The sequence below is a fragment of the Lutra lutra genome, chromosome 3 (genome assembly GCF_902655055.1).
Source record: "Lutra lutra chromosome 3, mLutLut1.2, whole genome shotgun sequence".
In the NCBI taxonomy this organism is placed as follows: domain Eukaryota; kingdom Metazoa; phylum Chordata; class Mammalia; order Carnivora; family Mustelidae; genus Lutra; species Lutra lutra.
The window spans coordinates 126,642,460-126,669,494 of record NC_062280.1 but is presented as its reverse complement, the minus strand read 5'-3'; the positions used below and the strand labels follow the sequence as shown (position 1 = coordinate 126,669,494).

The following is a 27,035-nucleotide window of genomic DNA, read 5'->3' as shown; positions in this document are numbered from 1 at the left end:
CATATATACATATATATTATATATATACAACAATATATAATAGTTTAATGTCATTTAATGTCTTTGGGCATGGCCATGGTTTTTTTCCTTTAAAATATTCTAAGAAGCAGAATGTGTAGGTCAGTGGGCCTGCGTCTTTTAAGGCCCATGTTGCCTGTGATCCTCCAGACGGCCACAGGCTCTCTTCCTCACATTCTTGCTGACCCTGAGCACCAGCATTAAAAACAACCAACAAACAAAAACACTCAAAATACAAAGTCTTCTTAGTATGGTAGGTGAGAAGATATTGTTTCTCTCTCTTTTTTTTTTTAAAGATTTTATTTATTTATTTGACAGAGAGAGATCACAAGTAGACGGAGAGGCAGGCAGAGAGAGAGAGAGAGGGAAGCAGGCTCCTTGCTGAGCAGAGAGCCCGATGCGGGACTCGATCCCAGGACCCTGAGATCATGACCTGAGCCGAAGGCAGCAGCTTAACCCACTGAGCCACCCAGGCGCCCGATATTGTTTCTCTTCATGTTGTTTGTATTTTGGTTACAACCAAGGTTGAACACATCTTAAAAGACTTAAAAGAGACAAACTTAAAAGAGACAAACACCTGAATATAAGAATAAGCAAAGGATATGAATGGCCAATTCCTACAAGTAGAAGTATAAACAGGCTCTAAACATTCCATTTATATTTCAGCACACTTTTTGTAATATTTTCAAAACACAGTAAGACGTGGTAAGTGGATCCCAGTAGGCTCCTGTGCTCCCCACACTGGGAATGGCGTAAGGGGCTATGTGCTGCCTGCTGGGATGCGGGGCCTGGGGGCTGTGTGGGGCTCCTGCTGCCACTTGCCCAGGCCAGCTGGCAGAGGGCTCCTGCCAAGCTCTCTGAGCAGCACCTTCCCTCTCTTTTCTGGAGCTCGTGGTACCTAATGACAGCCAGCATAGCTTATGCTTCTAAGTTTGAAAATAAAATTCATAATTTTTTTTTCAGTACAGCACTAAAATTTATAATCACAAATGCTCATGCAAGCTCAAGTGTCTGAGTGGGAATGTAGCTGTTTTAAATGGGCTGTTATGTTCCCTAGGATTTACCTGGGCATAAAACAAAACCTGAGCAGGAATCGCCCTCTGCTTCTATACCAACAAAGGGAAGACTCTTTGCCAGCGTGCTGTTTGCTTGTGTGAAACTGACTCAAGCATGTGTTACTGTGGGTGATTCTCGGCCTCAGCTTTTGGGAAGGGTAGTTTTTCTCAGCAAACGTGGGTTTTTTTTAAAGCTATGTTTCAAAGATGGGGAGTGAGGGAGGCCAGGAAGGAAGGCCGGGTAGCCCCTCTCACCCCTCATGGTAGGTTTTAGAGCCTGATCAGCTGTGAGCCGGCCTCTGTTGGGGAGAGGGGGAGACCATTTTTTCCACTGGGCTGGCAATGAGCAGAACTCATAACAGCCTGGATGAAGGCTGAGGATGAAGACACATGGTTAAATTTTTGAGTTGTCAGACACACACTCAGTAGGAGACCCACTAGCAACATTGAATCTCGTTCCCCCAGCCATATTCTGTGGTGATCTAGACCACAGTCACCGGCGAGGTCCCTTTTGGAAGGAAAGGAAAGTGCTATATGTGAATATTGGAACCATAGTGACGTTTCCTTGAAAAGCAGTGATTTGATTCAGGTTGAAAGAGCATACAGTCAACAGTTGTTGGCATTTGGGGTGCTGTGTCCGTTTGTGATCCTCAGGGCAGGGACTGTGGGATGGAGAGGAGGAAGGCTGGGCTGTGGCTGTGGTCAGACACTTGGGGACCTGTGGGCAGGTAGTGGGAGCCCAGGTTTGGGCACAGAGCAGCAGAGGGGGCCGGCACCAGCTCTGGGGTGAGCAGGTGACTGTTGCTGAGGGGAATGTCAGCACACGTGGATCTCCTTGTTCCATTCTTACTGGGAGAACAGCATTCCCTGGTGGGTGGGGACCCTCAGCTCTGCTGTCGGGAGGGTCTTGGAAGGGAAGCTTCCGGAGCCAGATGTCTCAAGCTGCCCACCGTAGCCCCTGAGTAGATCATGAAACCAGCTTCGTGGTTTGCCACCAGTATTTCTTTTAATAATGAAATAAAATAAGTAGAGTTGAATAAATACCACCAACGTGCTCCTCAGGTGGTAAGGGTAAATAGCACTGTTCTTCGAACTATTGATTATTCAGTTGTATATTGGAAACACAGTACCCGTGAACATACTGGGTTGTGGTGGGAAGTGTGTTTCTCTCCGGGCCTGTGAGGCTTCCCCAGCCCCATCACTTTGCTGCAGACACTAACTGAGCCTCACTTCTGAGCTAGCACAGACCAGGGTCTGCCTGCTGCCACTGGGTCCCAGCGCATCATCCACGACCCCTGGCATGGTAGCTGTGAAGTGGAGCCTGATGACAAATGCTGTTCATTGTTTTCCGTCAATTTCCTCCAGTGCATCTGTTTCATGACAGGTACTTCAAGTGTAGCGAGAGCCTGGAGTGCGACGTTTGACGAGCTGATTGGCAAACCCATCGGGGAGTTCTCACGGACGCACATGGCTCTGAACGCCCCTGGAGTGCTGGCCGAAAACCCAGACATATTCGCTGTGATCATCATTCTCATCTTAACAGGTAAAGCCACAGAGTGGGACACGTCGGTTGGGGTAAGGGGCCTGAGGTGCAGGGCAGGCTCCCATGAGGCCCCTTTCTGACTTTTCCTCACCCTCCTTTCCCCTCCTCTTGTTTCTTTCTGTGGCGAATGCAGGCATCTTGTTGGTCTCAGCAGCTTCTTGTACACACAGGGTAGACCCACTGACTAGCTGTCGAAGCTGCTTGTCATTTAATTTAAAAAAAATCCCAGGTGTTTGTGTAGCTGTTTGTAGAGTGGGATTTTGTTAGTATGGTGGGCTTTATTGTATAAGTGACCCAGGAATTCCCCTGACTTAGTGGAAAGCATTTGTAAAGGGAAGTGGCGTTCTTCCTCGGGGAACAGAAAGGGGAAGAGGTCGGTCTGGGCACCAGTGTGCGCCTTGGATGCTCGAGAAGTCTCGGCTGGTTTTACACCTAACAGCCAACAAAATGCCCGTTAAAGAAATGTTTCACGGGACGTCGGGGTGGCTTGGCCGGTTGAGCGTCTGCCTTCTGCTCAGGTTATGATCCCAGGGTCCTGGGATCGAGTCCCGCATCGGGCTCCCTATTTGGCAGGGAACCTGCGTCTCCCTCCGTGTCTACCTGTGCTCCCCTGCTTATGTGTTCTCTCTCTCTCTCTCTCTCTGTGTCAAATAAATGAGTAAAATCTTTTTAAAAAAATGGTAATGACAGAGTCACGGGTACAGAATTTTAAAATTCCAGATAGTGCTTGAAGATGACTGAAGGCAGCTTCCTCTTAGTGATGTTTATCCGTGTCCCGGCCTCGAGGATGGGAGTTTTGTTCCGTGTGGCACTTAACTGTATAAGCATTAAGCTGAATGCAGATAAATCCCCCTTTGAGACTAGAAGATCTTGGATGGGTTCTAAAAACAACATGCCTTATTTTACGCACCATGTAATTGAAATCATCTTGCATAGGACAGTCTCAGCAGTATTTCTGGTCCAGCTGGCAGGAACGTGTATCAGAAATTAAGTTTGCACTGGGAGATTTTCATAAACACGAGAGGGAGGGATGCCAGAGAGAAACAGAGCACAGCACAAGGAGGTGTTCCCTGTGATGAATTGCTCACTTCCCTTTTAGCACCTTCATTTCAGAATCGAATCTTCTATTGTGAAATGCATTTTTTTATTTTAAGTTTATAAAAGGTGCGCATGGCAGGGCAGCAGTCTCAAGTCATAAGTGGTGGTCACCTGTCACTTGGACACCTTTCCATGTCTCTTTTCTTCCCTAGCTAGGAGTTTAGCCACAGAAGTCCCCAAATGGTGTGTGAACATGTGGCCTAAGCCTGCGAAACGGTGTTGTCATGTGGTTTCCATCACTTGGGTCTTTTTAGTTTTTTTTATGTGAGTTTATGATCCATCCGTAACTTGTCTAGCTTAGACATTGTTTTACGTGCACTGAGTCTGATGACGAACCTTATGGTTTGTGGTGCCATAATCACAGAAAGTTGCCATTGTTCATACTGCTAACGTTGCACGGTGAATCTGAATAATTTTCATATCCGAAAAACCCTCATTCTACCAACAATGTCTCCTCCTTGGAGAAAAAAAAAAATCCCGCTGTGTCCTCAGGGGAGTCCCAGAAAGTTACGTCAGTGAGTGGAGAGGGTGCCAGGAGAGGGCCTTCTCTTCATCCCTGGGAGGGGCTTGTGCTCCAGCGGGGTGGGCTGTGGTGTTCCCCATCGCTGCAGTCCTTGGGTGCCTGCCAGGTGGCATCCTCAGCTCCAGAGGGGGCCTGCGAGACCAACTTTGATGCCTTGGTGAACCACTGTGTGGACTTTGGTTAGTTTGATCCCTGCCTCTAGAAAGATGATTAATTCAGCCCCATTCCCAGAGGCTCCCAGAAATCTTAGGAGGTTTGGTGTCACTTGGATTCTTCTTAACTCACCCTCTCGTCCCATCCCTGTCCCTGTCCCAGGAAGGACTCCTCAGGCACAGAGTTCACACCATCAGGCAAAATTTTCTTGTTTATGTGCTTTTTCAGGACTTTTAACTCTCGGTGTGAAAGAGTCGGCCATGGTCAACAAAATATTCACTTGTGTCAATGTTCTGGTCTTGGGCTTCATAATGGTGTCAGGATTTGTGAAAGGATCGATTAAAAACTGGCAGCTCACAGAGGAGGATTTCCAGAACACATCCGGTCATCGCTGCTTGAGCAAGTGAGTTGTTTCTTCTTCCTCTCGACATGTGACCATTGATTCGTACTTGGTACTTAAACAGACACGCACATTGGGGGCATGTAATTGGCCAGAACACTACATGCCTTTTTAAAAAAAGGAATTTGAATTTGAATTAATTTTTTTTGTGCAGTAAAATAGCCGAGGGTGTTTCTTTGGTTTGAAATTTTGTCGAGTTTCATTTCCCTGAACTCGTAGTCTGATAAAGGAAGGTATTCAGGAAAACAAAATCTTCATTCTAATTCTGAAATTGTACATAGTTGAAGATCGTTGTCAGACTCACTAAGTCATCTATTCCTCAAATTCCGTTTCTTGACCAACCTCTGAATTTGGTTTCAGAAAAGCTTTTCTCTGCAAAGCCATGGTGCTATCCCTTGATTATGATTCCTTCCTATTAATAACATAGACAGAAGAAGAAACCTGGAGGACTCTTATCACAGGCTTTTATCAGAGATTTTCAGAATTACTGACGTATGAAAATATGATTATAATAGTCTTTCTCCCACCCTCAACTTGGGGTGTGTCAGCCTTGAAAACCAGTGGCCCCAACACCCTTATATTCTCTGACTCAGGATAACCAGGATGAGGGGCAGGTGACAGGCCAGCTCTTAGACCTGTGCTTTTTTAGGACCCTCAGGGAAGCCTCATCGACAAGCTCCAACTATCTAGAAAATAAGAGCCAAGCAAATTAGGATGTATCTTTTGGATCTTTTTAGGTCAGATTTTTCAGGGGAATCTTAGGGTCCTAGGATAGAGAATGGGGAGTGAGATTTTTGTCTACAATTCTGTTGTAATTACAACCAAGTGTTACACAGCTCTAATAAGGAGATCCTCCTAAAATGCAGTGTCTTTAAAATGATGTCTCAGCCCCTGACATGAGTGGCCCGGGTTGACTGGCCCACGAGGCTGCACACAGGCTTGCAGGGATCCACCAGGTTGCTCCATCCTACCCTAGGATGGGGTCCTCCTCTGTGTGGTCAGAGCTGGGCTCTCCTCGAGGGAAAGAGGGTATGAGAGAGAGTGTGCCCATGCTTTGGAGGGCAGATCCGGAAGACACTGGTATGTCCCTTCTGCCAACATTCCGCTGGTGAGAATCCAGTAGGTGGCCACATCTAGCTGCAAGGGAGACTGAGAAATGAGGTCGTCCCACACTGGGGATCTGAGTGGTCACATGTGAACTTGATCTCTGGTTCAGGCCCAACTGTATCTTCCAGTGATCTGGTCACTGGACAGGCATTGATGTGTGACGAGTTCACTACTAGAACACAAGCAGGAAACTGTTGAATGCATGACATATTATATGGTTAACAGTTCAAATAAAAAAGAGCCTTCCTTTTGGAGACTAAATGACTACAGAGAAATGAGGATTTTAAATTTTTTTTTTTTAAGATTTTATTTATTTATTTGACAGAGAGAGAGGTCACAAGGAGACAGAGAGGCAGGCAGAGAGAGAGGGGGAAGCAGGCTCCCCGCTAAGCAAGAGATCCCGATGCGGGGCTTGATCCCAGGACCCTGAGATCATGACCTGAGCCGAAGGCAGAGGCTTAACCCACTGAGCCACCCAGGCGCCCCTTTAAATTTTCTTTTTAAAAAAAGTAAGTTCTATGTCCAAGTGGGGCTAGAACTCCCAACCTAAGATCAAGGGTCACATGCTCTACTGACTGAGCCAGCTGGGCCCCGCTGAGAAATGAAGATTTTTAATGTAGCATTCCTAAGCTTTCCTGAATCCTATGTATGCCAGATTTATTGGTGCTCAGTATCTCAGGGTAGATAGAATAAAGCCAGTTCAAACTAAGCTTGGGAGTAACAGTAGATTTTGAAAACTTGGGACGACTCTCTTGCTGGTGATGGTTCACAGGTCAGGAATTAAATCTAGATGGCGTGTCTTTTTCCTGGTGGTCGATGGAGATTGAATATTATTGTTTTCATGAAGAGCTTGTTTGTGCCCGCTGATAGTCTTTCCTATCTTGGGTTGTCCTTGCACTCTGGGTCCCGGTGACGAAGGACTGTGCTGCCTCCGGACCCCAGAGCACTGCCCTGAGGTAGAAGGCTGCCGGTCTGGGGCACAGCTTGCTCTTTGATTTTGTCAAAACCTAGAAACTTCTTTCTTCCCCTTTTTTTGCAGCCGTGGATTTGTATTTCCGAGCATGGCCACGTAGTCTTGCATGAAATTGCTTGTCTCTCTGAAATAATAGGGCATTTCCCAGCCAAACCATGCAGTGTGGAGAGCTTCAGCCACAGTTGGTGGCCGTTCTCACCCCACCGGGTTGTGATTTTGTGATCTGGTCTCCATGACTTGGCTGTGGACTCCCCCGTGAACCTGGAGTCTGTCTGTGGCTTGGTCTGGACTGGGAATATGACCTGACAGCCTGGTGGGTTCCCTGCGGCCTTCATCTCCTGCTACTTCTGGCTTTCTTAGCCAGAGTCCCGCAGATGGGCCACAAGTGTAGCAAATTGTAAAGCACAGCGTGACTTGGAACCCCGCTGGGAAGGTTTTGTTGCATATGGTTTCTTGTCAGGGAGGATGGAAACCCAAAAATAACATTGGCTTCCACGAGATAAAGGTTTTGTTCTCTTAAGTCAACATCTGCAGGTGGTCAGTCCAGCGTATGGCTTCGGTGGGCCGGAAATCCAGTTCTTCCGTCTGATGGCTCTGTCCATGGCCCACATTCCCAACGTCACTCCAGGGTCCAAGATGGTGCCCAGCAGCAGGAAGGAAATGAGAAAAGGAGAGGGGCAGCCTCCCTCTCCACTTCATTTCCTTGATGTTTCTCAGGAGATGTGTACCTCGTGTCTGCTTAAATCAAGGGGCCACAGCTCACAGCTGGAGTCGGAGAAACACACTGTCTTTATTCTTAGTGTTCCTGTGTCTAGCTAAAATAATTAAGTTCTATTACTGTGAGGAAGAAGGGGGTATGGCTTTTGGGAACAATTAGCAGTGTATGTCAGGGTGGCAGATGGAAGTCAGAAGAACAGAATCTTAGCGTAGGATGCTTTCCACGGATGCTGTGGGAAAAGGCCACTATGGGGAGAGGACCTCCTGCATCCACACCGTGGAGGCTGCCTGTCAAGGCCTCACCCCAGGCTCACAGATGTGGTGGCCACAAGACAGCTTTTCCTTCCTTCCTGTGCCAGTTCCCCTCTTTGCTATCCTGGGTGACTGGCTGGGTGGCAGGCCGAAGAGTTGGGCAGCCCAGCTGCAGGGGCGGGGGCACCAGGCTGAGGTCTGGCTTTAACCTCCTCTGCCAGCTGATGTTGGCCAGGTGTGGGCCACGGCCGCCCCTGAGAGCCTGCTTCCCCGTGTCTTCGTGTGTGGTGGCTAGATGCTGACTGGGCGCAGCCCCCACACACGGAGAGCACGTCCATGACAGATTCACATAAAGAGCCTTCACAAAATATTTGTAAATGCTTTGGTTTGAGGCCATATAGAACAGGTTCTGTGACTATTTCATAGTGAGCCGCTGCCCCGGGAGCAGAATACCTAAGTTAAACGTCGAATTTAATTTTTTGAGTAGGTAATGTTTTCTCCTGGTTCATTTGTCGTGATGTTATGAAAAGGTTTGTTTTGAGAATTTTTGTTCCCATTCCTTTCTTCATCTGCCTCATTCTCCCACCCTGCCATGCGTAATCATTTTTATCATTTCTGTGTGTAAGCTTCCAGCTTTTATTTGTAAAAATACAAGCAACTACAAGTTTATTTCTATTTATTTTGTATATTATGTATATAACTTACATATATAACTTATGTGTATAGTCCCTCTCCTTTTACAAAAAAAGTAACATTCTGTCTCCACTTTTCCGCACCTTGCATGTTTCCCTTACTAGCACATTCCACAGGGCTTTTTGTACGGGGACTGTGTCCTTCGTTGCGGTGTGTGGTGTCTGAGCACCACGGGGCGATGAAGGAGGTGGAGGAGCACCCGCAGCTGGTTTCACGGTCGGTGGCTGCGGGAGCTTACATAGGAACAGCCCTTTCCCTGTGGCTCCCCTTCCATGGGATTCCTTCCCTCATCACTCTGAGGAGCTGGGAAGGATGCCCTTGTCTTGTTCCAGCTCTCCATAGCTCCGTGCTTTCACCGTTACTCCTGCTTCCCCTGGCTGCGCGACGGAGGCATGTTCCAGCCCTCATCGTCTCTTGCAGGGCCTCTTTCTGGGGTTGGACATGTGTAACAGCAGTCCTGACACTCATTTACTCTTCGCGGCTGTTCCGTAGCTCGTGTTAGAGGGCTTGTGGAGGCAGGTGGGCATCCGGAGGCTTTCCGCACCTGTGTGTCTGTCTGTCCCGGCAGGGACAGGGGAGCTGGGCCCATTCCAGGTCTTGACAAAGACCTTCCCATGTTCTAGTTGGGGTCAGAAGTTGAAAGGGTCTGCCAGGAGCCCCTCTGATTAAGAGTCCCCCTCTCCTTTCGTCGTCTTATCCCCCTCGCCTGAGCTATTTGACTGTCAACTGTTTTGTTTTAGGCTTTGGCCTCAAACTTTTTATTATAGGAGTCAGCTCACCAGGGCATTCTGTGTTCTTTGTGGTTTATGGATGTGGTGGGCACGTCCTGTGCCTTGCCGACTTACTTGTCCTGGACCTCCATTTTTGTATTTGGGGTGTGGGTGACTTCCCTTTGAGTCTGGCAACAGTTTTTCCTACATCTCTCACTTGTGGGTTTCTTGGGGTCTCCCTCACGTTGCTACTTACTGAACTGCCGTTGAGTCCCAGATTGAGGACCTTCCTCATGCTCTGACTTCCAGATTGTGAAATCAAGGATCCTCTAGAAATCAGTACAAGGCTCAATCCCCATTACGCAGTAATTGGGACCAAAGTGGCTGTCTGTTTTATTAGTCAGTTGATGAATCCCTCTGAAAGCAAGTTGGGCCAATGAGTTGCTAACCCAATTGACATCTGTTTATAGGACTAGAATATCCTGTATGGCTCTTCTAATGTTAGGAAGCCAGGTGGTCTGGGGCAGGTTGCCCTGCGGCAGGTTGCCCTGCAGAGCTGCGCAGTCATCAGCCTGCTGAGTTAGGAGAGGCGATGGGGAGGTGGTGACCATTCTCTGGAAACTGTGACAGGATGCCTGCAGCCCTGTGGCCAGCAAAAGACATGGCTGGTGAGGGAGGAGCCAGGCCATCCTCTTGGGGCTGGGAATTGGGTTGTTTTTCAGGTGGTGGCAGTGGACCAGGGTGTACGTGGCTTAGAGCCACTTCGTGATGGGCAGGGCCTGGAGTGGCCATCCAGAGTGTGAGTGGTGGCCAGCCGCAGGCTCATGTGGCTCTTCTCGGCGTGGGGCGCACTGTTTAGAGTCAAGGTTCCACTTCGCTGGAACTATTTTCTGAACCTTAAAGGATTTCTGGGGCTGACAACCCGTATATGGCCGTATATTCATTACTTTAGCAATTATGTCCTGAGCCCCATCCATGTGCCCTTGCCCATACTGGGCTCTAGTCCCCACCCATGTAGACATCCCTATTTACTGTGTGCATGTGAGTGCTTGTGGGCAGGAACCGTTCACTTTCCTTCACTGCAGTGTCTGAAAATGTTTGAGACTGCAGTTACTGGTAAATATGGGAGACTTTTTGCATTGTGTCCCTGGGGTGGGGGCCACACACCCATTTGGCAACTCTGTGTTCCAGAGTATATGTTCTTCGTCTGACAGTCCTGGGAGAGAGGCCTCACTTGCTGGTTTCTTCCCTCTTTCCTGTTGGACACCCTGTGTCACAGTCTCTCCCCTGTCCCCAAAGCCAATATTCAGGGATACTTCTGGAAAGAGTTCAGTGGGTGCTCTTGTGGCTCTGGGCTATGTAAAGGAGGGAGGCCTGTGGCCCGCGGGGTCTAGGGACAGCTGCCTTGGGGATCATTTACTAGGCGTCTGGAGGGCCCCAGGCCAGCAGTGGCCAGGGGTGGAGGGGACACACGACTGTTAGGAACAGCTTTTCTTCAGGACTGTGAAGTGGGTGTTATAATCTTTGGCTCTTTTTTCCTAGTGACACAAAACAAGGGACGCTTGGTGCTGGTGGATTCATGCCCTTTGGATTCTCCGGTGTTCTGTCTGGGGCAGCGACGTGCTTCTATGCCTTTGTGGGCTTTGACTGCATCGCCACGACAGGTACGGCTCCCGCCCACCCACTGGACGGGTCCTCCTCCCTCTTCAGACAGGCTGGGCTAATTTGACCCAGGGGTGCTGTTTTCCTTCCTGTGGGGCTGTGCCGGCTGCTGCTCTTTCACACGTGAGTAACATGTAGATTTGTAGCTTCCTGCTAATCTTTCCCCCCTTTATCACTTCCCCAAGTGGCAGTGCCTGGCAGGAAAGCCTGCATCACGAACGTGACTAACTGGTGTGCTGCTGGGACAGGATAATGACAGCGTCGCTCAGCCCGATTTCATATCTGGGCGTCATCCGGGAGAAACGAGGCCATTAAAAATATTGTTTTCCGGGTGATTGAATAGGCCGGGCTCAGTCGGGCCTCCTGAATTTTCTCTACCAAAGGAAACAAGTCTTTTCCTTGGCTGAATCAGGGCCTAGAGGTCGAGAACACCCTCCCTGGGCACTATGGGTCCTCTGATCCATGCGCGGAGGGCCACCCATGGTTCCTAGAAGTCCGAAGACCCCGGTTCCCATGGGGCTGAGCACGTCAAGGGTGTCATTTGTGGGTGGCGTGGGCATCTTGTGGGGCTGGGGGGTTGATCCTCACTGTCTTGCCCTCCTGGGCCCGATTCTTTGCTGCTTCTAGGTGAAGAGGTCAAGAACCCTCAGAAGGCGATCCCTGTGGGGATTGTCGCGTCCCTCCTAATTTGCTTCATCGCTTACTTCGGGGTGTCGGCTGCCCTCACGCTCATGATGCCATACTTCTGTCTGGACAAGGACAGTCCCCTGCCCGACGCTTTCAAGTATGTGGGCTGGGAAGGTGCTAAGTACGCGGTGGCCGTCGGCTCCCTCTGCGCTCTTTCCACCAGGTGAGGCCTCCAAAGCTCTCGGGAGGGTGAGAGGTGATGGGCTGTATGAGGCCTGACACACAGGCGTGCCGCTAATCTCACTTTTTTCCCCCAAAGAGCCAGCACCCCAACCCTGATGAGGTAGTTTCTCCTCCTGCTGTTAGCAGCCATCCCGCAAGTTGTTCTTGGTATTTTCATCCTGAAGACTCTGAGGCCTACTTTCTGACATCTGCTCAGCAAGGGTCTGGCTTGCTGTCCCCAGCCTTGGCCCCTACAGCAGGCCACCTCTTTGAACACTGTATTTTGGCCCTTAGTTTGGTCATAAAGCAGAGGCTGCCTTAAAAAAGGGAATTAATGCCATTTTTAAAAAAAGATTTTATTTATTTATTTGAGAGAGGCACTAAGAGTGAGAAAGCACAAGCAGAGTGGGAGGGGCAGAAGGAGAAGGAGAAGTAGGTTCCCCACTGAGCGGGGAGCCCGAATCGGGGCTCGATCCAGGACCCTGGGATCCTGACCTGAGGTGAAGGCTGACGCTTAGCTGACTGAGGCCCCCAGACGGCCAAGATAAAGTGGCTTTGAATAAGAAACATTTTGCCGGGGCACCTGGGTGGCTCAGTGAGTTAAGCCGCTGCCTTCGGCTCAGGTCATGATCTCAGGGTCCTGGGATCAAGTCCCACGTCGGGCTCTCTGCTCAGCGGGGAGCCTGCTTCCCTTCCTCTCTCTCTGCCTGCCTCTCTGCCTACTTGTGATCTCTCTCTGTCAAATAAAATAAATAAAATCTTTAAAAAAAAAAAAAAAAGAAACATTTTGCCCCTGATGTTTGCTATTAGCCTGCACATACAGGAAATGTTTGCTAAACGTTGATTTACCACAGAGAAATCCTCATGAGCCCAGTGAGGCTTTTATTTTCTGTTTGATTTAGCTAGAAATACTGTGGGAATAAATACAAAATTTCCTTTTCCCAAGAACTATGACTAGATCCCATGCATGTTTGTTAGGTTAAGCTGTTCTTTCACTGAGCACATACAGTAAGTGCTTTTTCTGGGATTGATGCAATGAATTTTGTCTGCCAGTCATGGGCTTCCCCTAGTTTGGAGGGTGGCAGTTCTCGGTGAGGAGTTCAGGGCAGCATGGTTTACCACATAATGATCACGTTAGGATGCTTTCTTCCTGATGGGATAGTGTTACATGTGCATTTTGCCTTTCCCTCCCATCCAGTCTTTTAGGTTCCATGTTTCCCATGCCTCGAGTCATTTATGCCATGGCTGAAGATGGACTGCTATTTAAATTTTTGGCCAAAATCAACAATAGGACCAAAACACCAATAATTGCCACGTTGACCTCAGGTGCCATTGCTGGTAAGAACTGGAACTAATCCCACCTGCCAGTATTTTAACAGTTGAGTTACTGCTAGTCCCTAGGGAAATACCTTAACTTGTGCTGGTCTGTGAGAAGTTAGAACTGGTCTTCTTAACTTTTGGTTTTCACCCTTGGAACCTGATTTCCTGCAAGATAGCCACCCTTTTGACTAAAGGCAGAGTCCAGTTTTACAGAGGCTGGGATGAAATTCTCAAAAATGTTTGAATCCTTTTATTATGATTATCCTCTCATTGGACAGAGCTTGGAATGCACACTATCCCTACAGAGCCACTTGTGTTTCCCGTTTTCTGAACGTTCCTCAGTAGACTGGTGGGATGCCATCTTCTTGCATGGTAACAAGCCGAAAGACTGTTTAGTTAGTACTGGAAGTTCATTCTCCGTGTCTCTTAGCCTGTGGATCCTCAGGGTAATGAGAAGCCCTTAAGATCAGTGTTTTAGGAAATGTGCTACCTGTTCTCCAGGAGACATCGGGGGTGTTGCTGGGGAGGCCGATTGCTGTAAGTTTATAAATAATGGCAGGCTTAGAGGAGATTTATCAAGTATCAGGTTCCCCACCAAGAGGACGGTTTTGACAGCTGAAATCCATACACAAAGAACCTTGGGGCTATGTGATATTCCAGGGGCCCCTGATTAAGAAAAGACGAGCATCGAAGGACTGTGCTATTGGTTTTCTATATTTTCTCCTCCAATAATTGCTTCTCCCAGCCCCAAGAGACAGTCATTATCCAGCCTGTTGTACAGAGAGGTGAAGTGAGGGGGTATACCCACACCCAGGAGACCTGGCTCTTGGTTCCTGATTTGTTTTTATGCCAAAGTAGATGGCTCCTCCCAGGGTCTTTTTGGGATATTAGGACATACGATACCAGTTCACCCTCTGTACCACAGGGACTAGTCAAATAGCCGCTGGTAAGACATTTGACCATCTTAAATGAATGGATTATTGTTATTAGTAGCTACCCCTTTAGCAAAGTGTGTTTGGGATTGTGGATTAATGTCACATAATGAAAGAAAGCTAGTTTTTCATTATTTAACAAATTTGTTGTGTAATTGTACATTCTTGACCATGATCTCAATGGTCAGGTTAAGGGACACCGTATGTTAGAATATGACCAATATATTTAAGAGATGAAGAACGGGAACTAGTTAATGTTCTTTCAGGATTTACATGTAATTTGATCATATTAAAGACTGGCCTTTAATTCCCTTCTTGTGCTGATAAGGGGAGCTCAAACTATAATCTTTAAAGTGACTGTAAAATACGTGCATTCACCAAACCAGGATTTACTCTTTCTTTTCATTCGACAGGAGTGGTCAGTGGGTATTTGGTATTCTGAAATCACCCCACATGGAAAAAGTCTGGCTGGAGTTTCTTTGTGGGGGGGGGACATAGGCATCTGCAGCCTGCACAGCTGGACACTGTTCTGACTATCCAGAAGGCCCGGCATTGCTCTTTGATCCTGTTATCTACCCTCAATGTAAATTTGTTTTAGTTGGAGTAGTCCGTAGGGGCTTGAGAAATATTTGTGGAAAAGGAATGGTTTTGTGTTTCTGTTTTAACTTGTGTTGATTGCCTGTGATTTGAAAATATCCCAAAGTAGATCTATCCAAGTTGTTTAAATGGGAAACTGGACAAGTGTACCCATATAAATAGAGAGATAGACTCTCATAAAAATTACAAAAGATTTTCAAATAAGCATGCATGTTGTAGATTTTTATAAATGGGGTTGTGGTAGAGGTACCAGTAGTGTTTGGAAATAGCACTGCTTTCCATACTCAGCTGTCTGGGTTAGGAGCCCCTGTGGATCCTCCCAGAGCACTGGACTTGATCTCATCCACCTACTCATCACTGTTGCCTACTGATGCCTGTGTTGGATGATATACTCGGGGAAGCTGGAGACTCTCTGGTCTGCCCACTTTGATGGTTTACATCTTTGCTGGGGTGCACTGACCAGCATATTCTCAGTGAGTGCCAGATGGATGATGAATGAGTGGGTAGGTGATGGCCAAATGGATGGATGGGCGATGGGTGATGGATGGACAGAGGATGGATTGATCCATGGATGACGGGTGGATGGTGTGTGGGTAGATGGATAGATACACGTAACTGTCTATGAGTCTGCGCAGTGCAGAGAAAGATGCACTGGGCTCCGCCATAAGAACCTAGTTGAGATCCTGACTTTTCCACTTCCTAGCTGCGTGACCTTTGATAAGTCTTCCAACATGTCTGACATCAGTTTCTCTATCATAGTGTAGTGATAGCTTGCAGAGTTGCCATGACGATCAAGAAAGGTCATGTTCATGGAAGTGCTCTTCATATAAATGTTAATTATTGTTACTAACTGCTGAGGACCGTTAATGTGATTTAATCCTGAGCATTTCTTCTCTTTAAGCAATGTCGTCACAGTGTCTTTCCATGGAAAGGGCTGGGGTGAGGAAGCAAGTAAAAGCAGCTCCCCCTGTATACCCTGGATCATGGGTGGGTGGTGGTTCTGGCTATCCGTGATCGTGGGCCATCTGTGGATCCTGATGCTTGTCTCCTCCTCAGCTATGATGGCCTTTCTCTTTGACCTGAAGGACTTGGTGGACCTCATGTCGATTGGCACTCTCCTGGCTTACTCTTTGGTGGCTGCCTGTGTGTTGGTCTTACGGTATGTATGGCTTTTCTGGATTCCATGATAGATAGTGAAGATGTACCCTGTTAGCCTTTTAAAAGTTCAGGTTAATGATTTATAAGGTGTAATTTCAGGTTCTTGTTAGTTCCTTTGGGAATTGCCCTAGAGAGTGTGGGATTTGGTGGTTGAGAGTCTAGTCACAGAAAACATCATTGAAAAGAGTCAGGGGGCTCACCTTTCGCTATCACGTGCTCTCATTTTTCTGGCAGGATGTTAGGAGGAGGGAGGTGACAGGTTCTCAATCTAACTGTTGGGCCTGGTCCAGGGAACAGAATTTTTGAAGACTTAGGGTAATGATTTCAGTTTGGTCCAGGTTCTTAGCTTGGAGGGTTCTGGGACTAATCCTGGTGGGAATTGGGAGAATCCTTGTATGATTCTTAGGGCAGTGCTGTCCTATAGCAACACTGCAAGCTGCCCCAAGAGGAGTCAGTCCCAGTACGTGGCATTGAGTGGCCAAGGTGGATGTTGAGCAAGACTTCCTAGGCTCTGGCCATGTCAGCCTTGTGGACGCTGGGCCAGCCCCCTGGATAGCCGAGGTAAAGCAGTTCAGGGCCTAGGAGTGGTGCCCTGTGTTCTCAGCTCCCTCAGTGTCCCCCTTCCCAGGCACAGCCCTGGCCTCAAGTTGTCCTTTGCTCTGAAAGGACAGGGTTCTGCAGGAACCTACCAGGAAAGGCTCAAGGGAGCATTTATCATGAGAATATGGAGTCATGGAGACTCAGTGTTGGTCACCTGGGAAAAGCCTCATTACTTCTTTTCGGGCATTTATACTGGCAAGGTCATTTATTCCATTTGTCCCATTTCAACTATGCTTAGCACCTACTCTGTGTAAAACTTGGGCTGAACCTCAGCCGTGGCCATGTAGCATTGGCTAAAACTAGTTTGCTAGTTCTGTGACCGTTTATTCTGTCGTGAGGGCTCAGCCCTGGAGTCTTCTCTGAGGTTCTCCTTACACTCTCATTTGGCCAAATGGTGTTGACATAAGTGAATCAGTAAAAAATGGTTAAATATCTTTATGCTCACACTTAGATTAGATGCAAAATAATTCAGAAAGCACTCTGGTTTTCGTCGGTGGTAGAAAAGATTGGAGCTCTGTTCATTTTGGGTGGGAAGATAAGGAGCCTCATTTAAAATGAATGCTTTACTTGCAGGAAGTTTATGTCTTGGAAATCATGCCACAGGCCCAGTCTTTCGGCCAGCTCTGTAAAGTTGTTTATTCTAAGCCATTTGGAGTTTTAAAATAAATTGATCCAATTAAGTCTCACAAAGAGAATTTCTCAAATCCATCAGCTTGCTGACACATTTCTCTGGCTCTTGGCACCAAACAGGATCCTAATGTCACAGCTTTCTATTTCTGTTTGTACTTTTAGCTCCCTTCAGCCATAGTTTTGTTGGAAGTGGCCAAATATTATAAGCATGCAGGGGCCAGTACTACTACTCAGAGCAAGGGAAACCATCTCAGGATATTCCTTTGGGCTTGTTCATGGGGAAGGTCAAGTTGCCTCAAATCGAGACCCCAAGGAGGAAGATATTGCCCAGAAGCTGAAACAGAAAGAAGCCAATGACTCAGGTCTCCTCCTCTGTATCTACTTTGCCAGAGAATGCATCATTCTGACCATCTTCTTCCCATTTTATGCCTTGTGTCCTGGGCAACTTACTAAGCCAGATGAAAAAGCTTACTAAGAACTTTGAAAGCTTACTAAGAACTTGAGTCAGTATGTATCCTTTTGCCCAATGAAAGCACATTTTGATGGTCACACAATACCTTTCTTTACAGGTATCAGCCAGAGCAACCTAACATGGTATACCAGATGGCCAGAACTACCGACGAGCTCGATCAAGTGGACCAGAATGAATTGGTGAGCACCAGTGATTCCCAGACAGGCTTTTTACCAGAAGCAGAACGGTTTTCTTTGAAAACCATACTCTCACCCAAAAATATGGAGCCTTCCAAATTCTCCGGGCTAATTGTGAACATTTCAACCAGCCTCATAGGTAAGAGCCTGCCCTTCCCTGTAAGGTGTTTGGGGTCCTGCTTGTTGGTATTGCAGGGTTTCTTGTCCCGGGTGGTGGAGGCAAGTGCTGGAAGGGATAGAGATAAACATCTGTCTTGCTACTGGACTGTGATGTCAGCTACTCTGCCCTTACCCTAATTGATGGCTGCAGAAATGGAGCCTCCCTCTCTGTGGGGATCTGAAAAGAGATTGAATTGCACCCCTCTCTCCCTCCTTCTTAGCAATTCTTATCCTCACCGTCTGCATTGTTGCCGTGCTCGGAAAGGAGGCTCTGACAAAAGTGGAGTTGTGGGCCATCTTTGTGCTTGCTGGATCTGTCCTCCTCTGTTCCCTGGTTACCATCATCATCTGGAGGCAGCCTGAGAGCAAGACCAAGCTTTCATTTAAGGTGAGCAGCTCTGCCTGCAGGGAACCTCCTGGTAGGCTCTGTGGTAGGTGCCCCAGATCCCAGCCCTCCTGTGCCCTGTGTGAGCTCTGCCAGGCCAGGCTGTGTGGAGCAGAGGGGCTGGCTGGCCAGCCCCAGGGAAAATGAGTGGGGACCTAGAGGAAGGCACCCCTCCCTGCCATAGCTCTTAGGTGTCAATGATGCAGCTCACTGCTGGGGTAGCTCACATGTGTCCATCTAACGTATGTGTCTGGTGCATCGCATTACCCAGCCTTGGAGATGACCGAGGTGTCTGCATTTTAGCTTACACAACTAACGAAGTAGTTCAGTGTTGGAGATAAAGGAGAAGTCCCTCTTCTAGCCCCTTCTTAAACAGGAGATTAGCAAGAGGGGAAAATTAGAGTAGAGTGCACGTTGGCACTTGGTAGCCTAGAACCAAACCTCCACCTATTCGAGTTTGCCAGTGCAGGGGTGCGGCTGTGCGTATGTGTGTGGGTTGGGGTGCACTCACCTTCTCCTCCCCATATAAAGAGCGCAGTCCATCTGTCTCGGGGGTGGGGGCTTTTCTTAGGGCGTTTTTGCTAAATGACTCAAAGGCGCCACCCCCTGCATTCCACCCCTACAGACTTGACAACGCGCCCCCCTCATCCCACTCTCTTTGCAGGTGCCCTTCCTGCCGCTACTTCCCGTCCTGAGCATCTTTGTGAACGTCTATCTCATGATGCAGCTGGACCAAGGCACGTGGGTCCGGTTTGCAGTGTGGATGCTGATAGGTATGTGAGGATTTCACTGTGATGGCCTCTCTCAGAGGCCCCTCTGCCCCAGGCCCCGAGCCTGTCTATGCTGGTCATTTGTCTTTTCTACAACTTGTGCCTCTTGTCACTGAGCCTCTCTCAATTTCCAATCTCAAAGCATAATGAAAACACATGTAGTCAGGGGTTTTCCCTCAATGAGGAGCTCTTGTACATTGTGGGTCTCCCCTCCCTTTCAGATACTTTTCATTTTAATTGCTCTTGCCTGAGCTAGTTATGTCACGACAAGAGTTGAAGCTAACAAGAACAAGGCGATGGTCTGCTGTTGACAAAGCACCAGTCTATCTCCCTGGATCATGGCCCTCCCCAGCCCAGCAAGCCCCTGCCCACTGGCCCATGTGGGAGGTTTGGGGTCACCGTTTGGGTGCTGGCCCTGTTGTAGGTCGCCCGTGGCCTGCCCCCTACCTGGGTATCCAACCCCAGGAACTGCAGGAAATGGACTCAGGCTCCTTCCTCAGTGCTGGTGACCAAGGAGCTTGCCTCTCACCCTCAGTGTTGGTGACAAGAGCTGTAATGCCAGGACTTTGTTTCTGCCAAAGCCTCCGCCCTGGGTCACCACACTTGGGGGCAGATAGCTGCCGCCTGGAGATCCTTCTCTGCAGGCCTCACATTGTCTGCAAAGTGTAGCCTGCAGCTGGTTGGACAGACGTCCCCTGTAGAGCCTTCCTGTGGGAGAGCTGGTCAGCATGTGCAGTCGCGTGTGATCGGCGCACGTTCCTCCACACTGCAGGGTGAGGCGTTCATTCCCCCGCGAGGGCGGAGGACCCCTGTTTCTAAGCATACCAGATGTGAGTCCTGGGCTCCAAGCCGTTAGCTTAGTTCCAGGGCTTTGAGGCCTGCCCTCCTTATGTCTCTGGCATGAAGGTTGCCTCAGGGCCAGACGACCGTAGTGCTTGAGTGGATGGTTAGAAGCTCAGATCTCTGGGCCCCACCAAGGGACCTCTGGAGTCCTGGACACCAGAATGGACTGAACTCCTGTGTTACACACGCTTGCAGGCGACTTGAATGCCGCCTCCTATCTGACAGTCACATATGTAGAGAAAAGAGAGACAGTGGGCCTCCGGAGGCCGTGCGAACAGCCTGGGGAGCCGTGATGCCTGTTGGAAATCCCACCCTGGCAGGGAGCAGCACGGGCCCACCAGTGGCCCCAGGGCACAAGCTGGGTGGTGAGTGGATGAAGCTGCAGGAACAGCACCTGTCCCGGGGCCCCTAGCTTAGCTGCTCCCCCTGCTCAGGATCCAGCCCAGTGTGAGGCTCTCCAGAAGGGCGTGTCCCCGTGCTGCATGTAGAGGTGGGAGAGCCACTTTTGCAGATGTTAGTCAAAGTCGTGTCATTTCTCCGAGGGCAGAAAGTTTGCCCACGAGGGCTGCTTGTGCTGGGTTCGGGCAGGACAGGCAGCGTGGAGAGACTTTCCTGGGTGGGCTCCTCCACCGGCTGTGTTCACATGCACGCTCTGCTCTCGGCCTGCAGGCTTCATCATCTATTTTGGTTATGGTTTGTGGCACAGCGAGGAGGCATCCCTGGCTGCCGACCAAGCAAGGACTCCTGATGGCAATTTGGACCATTGCAAGTGACACTCAGCCCCTCCCTCAGAGGTGACCGCAACCCCGAGGGATGCCCGCAGAGGTCCTGGGAGCACTCACTCTGTCCACCAGTGCGTCAGGACCCACCCACATCTACACAGCCCCAATGCAGCAGACGCTGCAGCTACCTGAAATGCAGCCTTAGCCCGCAGCCCGTGTGTCCTGCTTAGACTTGCTCTGCAGCAGGTGCACGAGGGCCCGTCACCTCGGACAGCTCCCCAGCAGGGGCCGCTTGGCCACAGCTAGCCACCGCGGCTCCTAACATCCTCCTGAACACGGAAAGCGGCCCCCGTCCTCTCCAGCTCCGTGTACATGCTGCTGTGTGCTCAGGCAGAATGGAGGTCACGGTTTCTCGTCACCTTGGGAATCCAGGCCTCCCTCCCTGGGGACCATTCTAGTATTAAACATGTGCGCACTCCAGACTCTCCATAGCCATCTCCCCATGCGGCCCCCAAGGCCGGCCGCAGAGGCAAGGTGAGTACTCCAAAACACACGTCCCCAGCAGTCTTGTCCCCGGAACCGAAGGACAGCAGTTTACTTTAAAAAGGAAAAGCAAGACTGGTTTCCTTCTCCCACTCCTGTTCCCTGCGTTGCTTCCAGAAGAGGTCATGAGGACTGTGAGCTCTCCCCTCCTTCCCCTTCCAGGCAAGGGTTTTGCTGCTTCACCGGACAGCCCTGCACACTCCAGCGGTGCTGAGGGCAGGCGTTTCCATCACTGACAAGGAGGAAGGGAGCGCCGCTGTGGGGACGAGGCAGCAGAACCAAGGCAGGGCCGCCTCTACACCTGGTGCCCAAGTGTGGGGACCTCCCCCAGCCACACTCTCTCTCTCTCCAGGCCCCAGGCCGGTTCTGGCTGCTTCTGGTATCTCTCACCAACAGCTGTGTGTCTCAAGCAACTGGAGTGTGGCACTGCATTCCTGTGGGACTGGCCTTAGATTAGTAGAGCTTAGAATGCTATATTCTGTGGGTCTTTGCCAATCACTAAATCCTGCTCTCTGATGCTTGTGGGTTAGCATCTCGAGTCTTGTAATGTTCTCAAGGCAGGTGTCCACTCATTCTGAGGTGACAGTGGCCAGCCCCCCTCGCTGCTTCTGGTCCCAACATGATCTGTTTGGCCCCTCCTTAGATAGAATCAAAACCGAGTCCTCCGTTAGCATCTGCGAATCACTCCAATTAAGTTGGCACTTAGTGTTAACTTGGAAAATGACCAAATATTTTCTCGGTGTGTTGTTGGGAGCATGGGGTCTGCACATGAGAATGTGGGTGTCATACTGCTGTCCAAGCATTGTGGGTTTGTATCTGGATTGTAACCTGGCCCTGGACCCCATGCCTCTGTCAGTCACAGAGCCAGCTTGGGTCCCTGCACACGGCGTGCTCCCTCCTCGGACCCTGCAGCACCCCACGCTCTCACCCACTCTGTGGAGAGGAGCCCAAGGAAACAAGAACGCTGACGCGATCTTCCTTCCCATGAGAATGTGACTTGGGAGACAAAAGGGCCTCCCGTGAACGGGAGGGGAGGGAGGAAGGCATGTGGGCATCCCAGAAAATGTAAATGCTGCTTTGAAGCTCAGACTCCCACTTCTTCCCCCTTGTCCGACCTTTGACACAAATCTGATAGAAATAAGCCTGGTAAGTTGACGGCCCTTGTCTGATCTCCCTCAGTAGGTTCGGAGAGAATTGCAAGAATTTGTGGGCCAGCCAAATGGCAGGGTCGGTCAGTGGAGGCCTGGTGGGCCGGTGGCAAGAGCTTGGCCTCTGCCCCAGGCCCTGATCACCTGCCTGGAAGCTTTATTCTAAATATCATTTGTGAATGTTACAGAGGGAGGAGCATAAGGGCTCAGAGCATGGGTTTCCAAAGAAAGGTATTTAAGTTTATGTAGATTGGTGCTGTATAATATTTTGATAAATATTAACTTATTTCATGGGGTTTTGGTTGTCTGCTGTCTTCTTAGAATTTGTTAGCTATTTGTTTGCTTGATTTGTCTGTTACTTTCCCACATAGGCAAAGAGAACTTGAGGGAAAGGTAATATCTGAGAAAAGTGTAGGGGAGAGAGAGAAAAAAAAATTTTTTTTTTTACTTTGATTATCTCTTTCTGGCTGAAATTTCTGTGCAAGACAGCAGGCAATAGACTGTATACAGGTGACATTTCAGCTGGCAACATGTCTCCTTCTGCCGACTGACAAGGTGTGTTCGCTGATGCCATCCCACGGAATGCGAAGTTCCTGGAGTGGGAGGGTCCTCCTTCCTCACCCCAAAGTGGGAAGTGCCTCCTGAAGGCTCAGAAAAGGACATCTGAAGGTTCTGCAGAGAAATAGTTGTCATGGTCACTGTGCTTTTATGGAGACTGACTTCCGTTCAGTTGCCAGGGGTTTTTTCTTCTGTGTATGAGGGCGGTAATGTAAGGAATGATGTTTAGGGTCAGTCTCCCCAGTGCTGTTAGGCTTTTTTTTATCCCATCCTTCATTCCTACCCCAGAAATAAACACACAAGTACGCTGGGGCACGCACACACACAGGCAAGAAATAACCACCAAAAATGCCCAACAATTGGCCTCCCTACCCCCCAAGCGAGAATATGATTATCAGTTTCATGGCTTGGCCAGTATTTTCTACACCATCAGAAATTCCACACCTCTAGAGACATGCCCTTTGGAAATGTCTGTCTGCTTTTATCTGTGGCCCAGTCGCATATAGCCACATTGGAAAGACCCATTTGTGTCAAGTAAGCACCCCTTCCTGCCTCCCGAAGTGCCCTCTGCCCTCCCTGTTTTTGTGACCCCATGAAGACTCACAGAGAAGCCAACAGCGGGGCCCCAGGACCTCTGCTGAAGATTGAGGAGTGTGAGGGGTCTCCAGGGAAGCAGTCAGACCCCGTGGGCCAGTGAGGCCGAGCCTGCTTCCTGGAGGGGGCCTTGTGCAGGAGATCGGGCCTCTGCACTCTCCTCACCCCACCCCACCAGCTCACACCCCTTCCACCCAACTTGGGGCTTGATTTGTTTTTCCAAACCTGTAAGAGTAGATAGGGCCATTTTCCTAGGGTGTTTTGGAAAGACTCGAAATCAATACTGTTGTCAGAACCTCTCCCCCTCCAACTCCCCCACCTATGGTTTGGTTCCACTGAGTCATCTCTCTTAAGAGATCGGCCTCCTGGTCCTGTGTGCTGGTGCTGTGGTTTGGCTATCACAGGCTGCCTGCCTGCTGTGTGTGAGCTCTGGGGGCTTCAGCCGCCCCCAGCTCTTGAGGCTCTGGCACACCCCCTTCTGTACCTTTGGCACAGCCTGTGTGTGCACCTGGCTGAGGCCCCTGGCCCTTGCTTGTTGGGCTTCATGCACGGCGGTGGGCATGAACTGGGTTACATACCCTCCTCGCGCCACCCAGCGGGTGTTCGGAGCTGAGTGAGTTCTGCAGTCTGTGTGGAATGGTCTCTAGCCTAACACCAACCACGGCTGTGAGTCCAGGGTCCGAGGGTGGGTTCCTTGGGTGAGTGTGGACATGCCTCGGAATGGCCCCAGCCAGAGTATAGGCGGACTCACAGGCATTTTGGGGCCATCACCAGGAGAGGACACCTGCCGGCTCTGTGCCGGGACCGTCTTCTGATCTGCGCGTCTCACTTGTATACATCTCATCAAAGCTGATTGTCCTGTCGGCACCCAAAAGCCATGATCACCAAGATGGGAGTGAGGCATCTTCGTGCCAGGCCCTGTCGCCGATGTGTTCTAGCGCGGACAGAGATGTGTGTCTGTGGGCCTCTCCGCACTCTGCTGGCCATAGGTGTGCAAGATCTGTGTGCCTGGGTATGGAACTGTTAGAAAGTTCCTGGCAGATGGAACTAAATATATGCTATGTATGGTGGTTCTGTATAACTTGAGATATATGTTTGACATCATAATGAGAGTATTGTATGTAAGGCTCCTCAGGGAGAGTGAGATAGACTTTTGTCAGACTCCTGTGGACCTTTTTTTGGTAATGAAATGATTTATTGATCCAGTGGTGCATCATCGTATTATTTCATCATCATCATCATGTGCCGTATTTCATCATCAGAGTTATGATGCCTGATGGGTTTTTATGGCAAAAGAAAAAAATGTCAACTGACTTTGATATTCGTCACTATAATCCAGAGTCTTTCTGTGCCCATTGCTTCATTGAGCAGCAGTGCTCTTTTGAGTGGGACACAGACCGGCCAAGGGCCTCGGGGCACAGTTATCAAGGAACCCCCTCCCCTGACCCCGATGGCCCTGTAAGTGTGTGGAACTGCCGGCTGAAAAACCCCCGTGAGATCAAGACCTGGGCTGTGAAGTCCAGCAAATTGATCTTCTTAGGGTATGAGCAGGGTCAGGAAGCAAGGCTGGGAAGATACGCTTTGACTTTGTTAATTTACAAGGTATATGATGTTGTGTTTCTCGATGACAAACTTTTTTAGGTTTGGGACTTATTTTCGATTTGAGAAGTTGTAATATATATTTAAAGTAAGTTTCCCACTTAAGTTGTGCCTTCCAGCATCGATGGGTCTAAAGCATGGGGTGATGATCCCAGTGAGGGCTGATTTATTATCAAACCCACAGAGCTGTGGTTTCTCCAGTAAACTTTTTCTTCTACTGAACATGGAGCCATTATTAAAAGAATTGTGTTTCTTATTATGTAAATTGTATAATATTTTTGCTTGTTTGATGTTCTATTTTTCTAATAGTTTTCTTATAGTTTCTTATAATTGTAATACTAGATTTAGAATTTGATGCCCACTGCAAACCAGGCTGTCTCTGCTGGCCTCTCCTGTTTTTATTTTAAGGACAAGCGTCGATGTCCATCACCTTAAAAAAATGTGAAATTCTGCTTTGTATCCCATTTTTGCTGACAACACTGTATGTTGACAACTTCCTACTATATGTTGTAAAATCAAATTATTTTGTGGTACAATATCTCATGCTTCTGCCAACTCTAATAAATTCTATGGCTTTGGCATGCACAGTGTGATCTCAAGACTCCCCCCGGTAGGGTCCCCAAGCTTGGCAGTGCCTCACAGAGAGTTCCAGATCCTGCCCTTCGCTTCTTTAGCATCCTCTGTTTCTCCACAGCCCGATGTTGTAATGTTTCGTTGGCCTTGGGGCATTTGGTGCTAATGCTCATTCCAAGGTCCAGTCCCTCAACCAGGGAATCCCCCAGCCCTCAGTTTAGGATCCTCTCATGCCATCTCCCCACCTCCCACTCCTTCCAGACTTGGCTTGGGTTTGAGCGGGTCTGTCTTTGCACCCAGATTGCTGCCCCCCAGGGGCATAAAGCCACTCATCCGCCAAAGCCCTTGGGTGCCCATGCGCCAGCCGCCTCGCACCACGGGCACCTCAGCCCTGCCCCGCCCTCTGCGCACACAGTCTGTCCTGGAGGATGGGGTCGGGGGAGGGTTGCAGCTGTCCCTGGGATTGCCTCTCTCCCGCATCCCCTCCATCCCCCGGGAAGGAAGCCTTTTCTTGGACAGGAGGCCGACTCTGTCCAGGGGTCTTAACTCTCAGACGCTACCAAGCAGCGATCCAATGACCACACGGGGAAGTTGGTTGCCAGCGGAAGGCAAGGCCCAACCTGGGCGTGTTCTCAGCGGACACCGGAGCCCTAGGAGAGCAGGGCAGGGGGAGCTGCGGCCGGTTCACACCAGGTTTACTCGAGAATTAGTGCAAGCCACCCCCCGCCCCCTACCTGCGCCGTCCTCCGCTTGGCACCAGGCCACAAAGCTCGGACTGAGTGCCGCCTCCCTGCTCCGCAGCAGCCAGAGTGTGCCCTGTGGCTGGGGCCGCGGGCTGGCAGGAGGCGGACCCCCGCGAGCGATCGCTCCGCGAGAGGTCCTGCTGACAGCTTGCAGGCGCCGGTGAGCCGAGCGCGGGGTCCCCGGCCCCCCGGGGAGTGGCCACGCGGGCAAGTAGCTTCTAACTCCCTGAGCCTTGCGCCTAGAGCCCACCTCCCAGAATAGAAGCCGGAGCCCGGTTCCCGCGGCGCCGCAGCGCCACTTAGTGGCCAGCACGGGGCGGGCAGCCCGAGGAGCAGCCCCGCCTCCCGGCCCCATCTCAGCCATCTCTTAGGGAGCCCTGAGCCCCGACTGGGGATTCCAGGCAGGAGGCCTGATGGGGAGCCACCTGGAGCAAGCTTTCCCTGGACGTGTGGTTATGAAACACTTCTGGGAAGTCAAAAGCTGCCCCCAAACAGCTGGGCATCGGCAGCACCGAGGAATCCTCCCGAGCTCCTCCCTAGGCGTATTGCCGCCCAGCCCTGCACAACCACCAGACAGAACCGGCAGGGAGGGTTGGGACGCCAACTGTGGGTAACCCTGTCCGCCCTTCTTCAAAAGGGAACAGTGTCATTTTACCAACCTCTGGCTGCCACTGAGCCGTAAATGCTGCTGTTGAATAAAATGCAATGTGAGTAAAGGCTCCGTGAATAAAAACCGGCGCCGTCGTTGCTAATGAAGGCA

General features: G+C 49.8%; 1 protein-coding gene across 9 annotated transcripts in view; it reads left to right on the top strand.

Annotated features, from left to right (window-relative positions):
• Window positions 1-25,540, top strand: part of SLC7A1 (solute carrier family 7 member 1) — a 79,066-nt gene extending 53,526 nt beyond the window's left edge. For all 9 annotated transcript variants that reach the window (XM_047723054.1, XM_047723055.1, XM_047723048.1 and 6 more), the window contains 10 exons: window positions 2,458-2,616; window positions 4,619-4,793; window positions 10,785-10,906; window positions 11,532-11,754; window positions 12,952-13,091; window positions 15,659-15,761; window positions 17,560-17,777; window positions 18,019-18,185; window positions 18,847-18,955; window positions 20,465-25,540. In XM_047723054.1, coding sequence (XP_047579010.1) covers window positions 2,458-2,616; window positions 4,619-4,793; window positions 10,785-10,906; window positions 11,532-11,754; window positions 12,952-13,091; window positions 15,659-15,761; window positions 17,560-17,777; window positions 18,019-18,185; window positions 18,847-18,955; window positions 20,465-20,568 — 1,520 coding nt within the window. In that variant the 3' untranslated portion in view covers window positions 20,569-25,540. The remainder of the gene's footprint in view (window positions 1-2,457; window positions 2,617-4,618; window positions 4,794-10,784; window positions 10,907-11,531; window positions 11,755-12,951; window positions 13,092-15,658; window positions 15,762-17,559; window positions 17,778-18,018; window positions 18,186-18,846; window positions 18,956-20,464) is intronic.
• The last annotated feature ends 1,495 nt before the right edge of the window (window positions 25,541-27,035 follow it).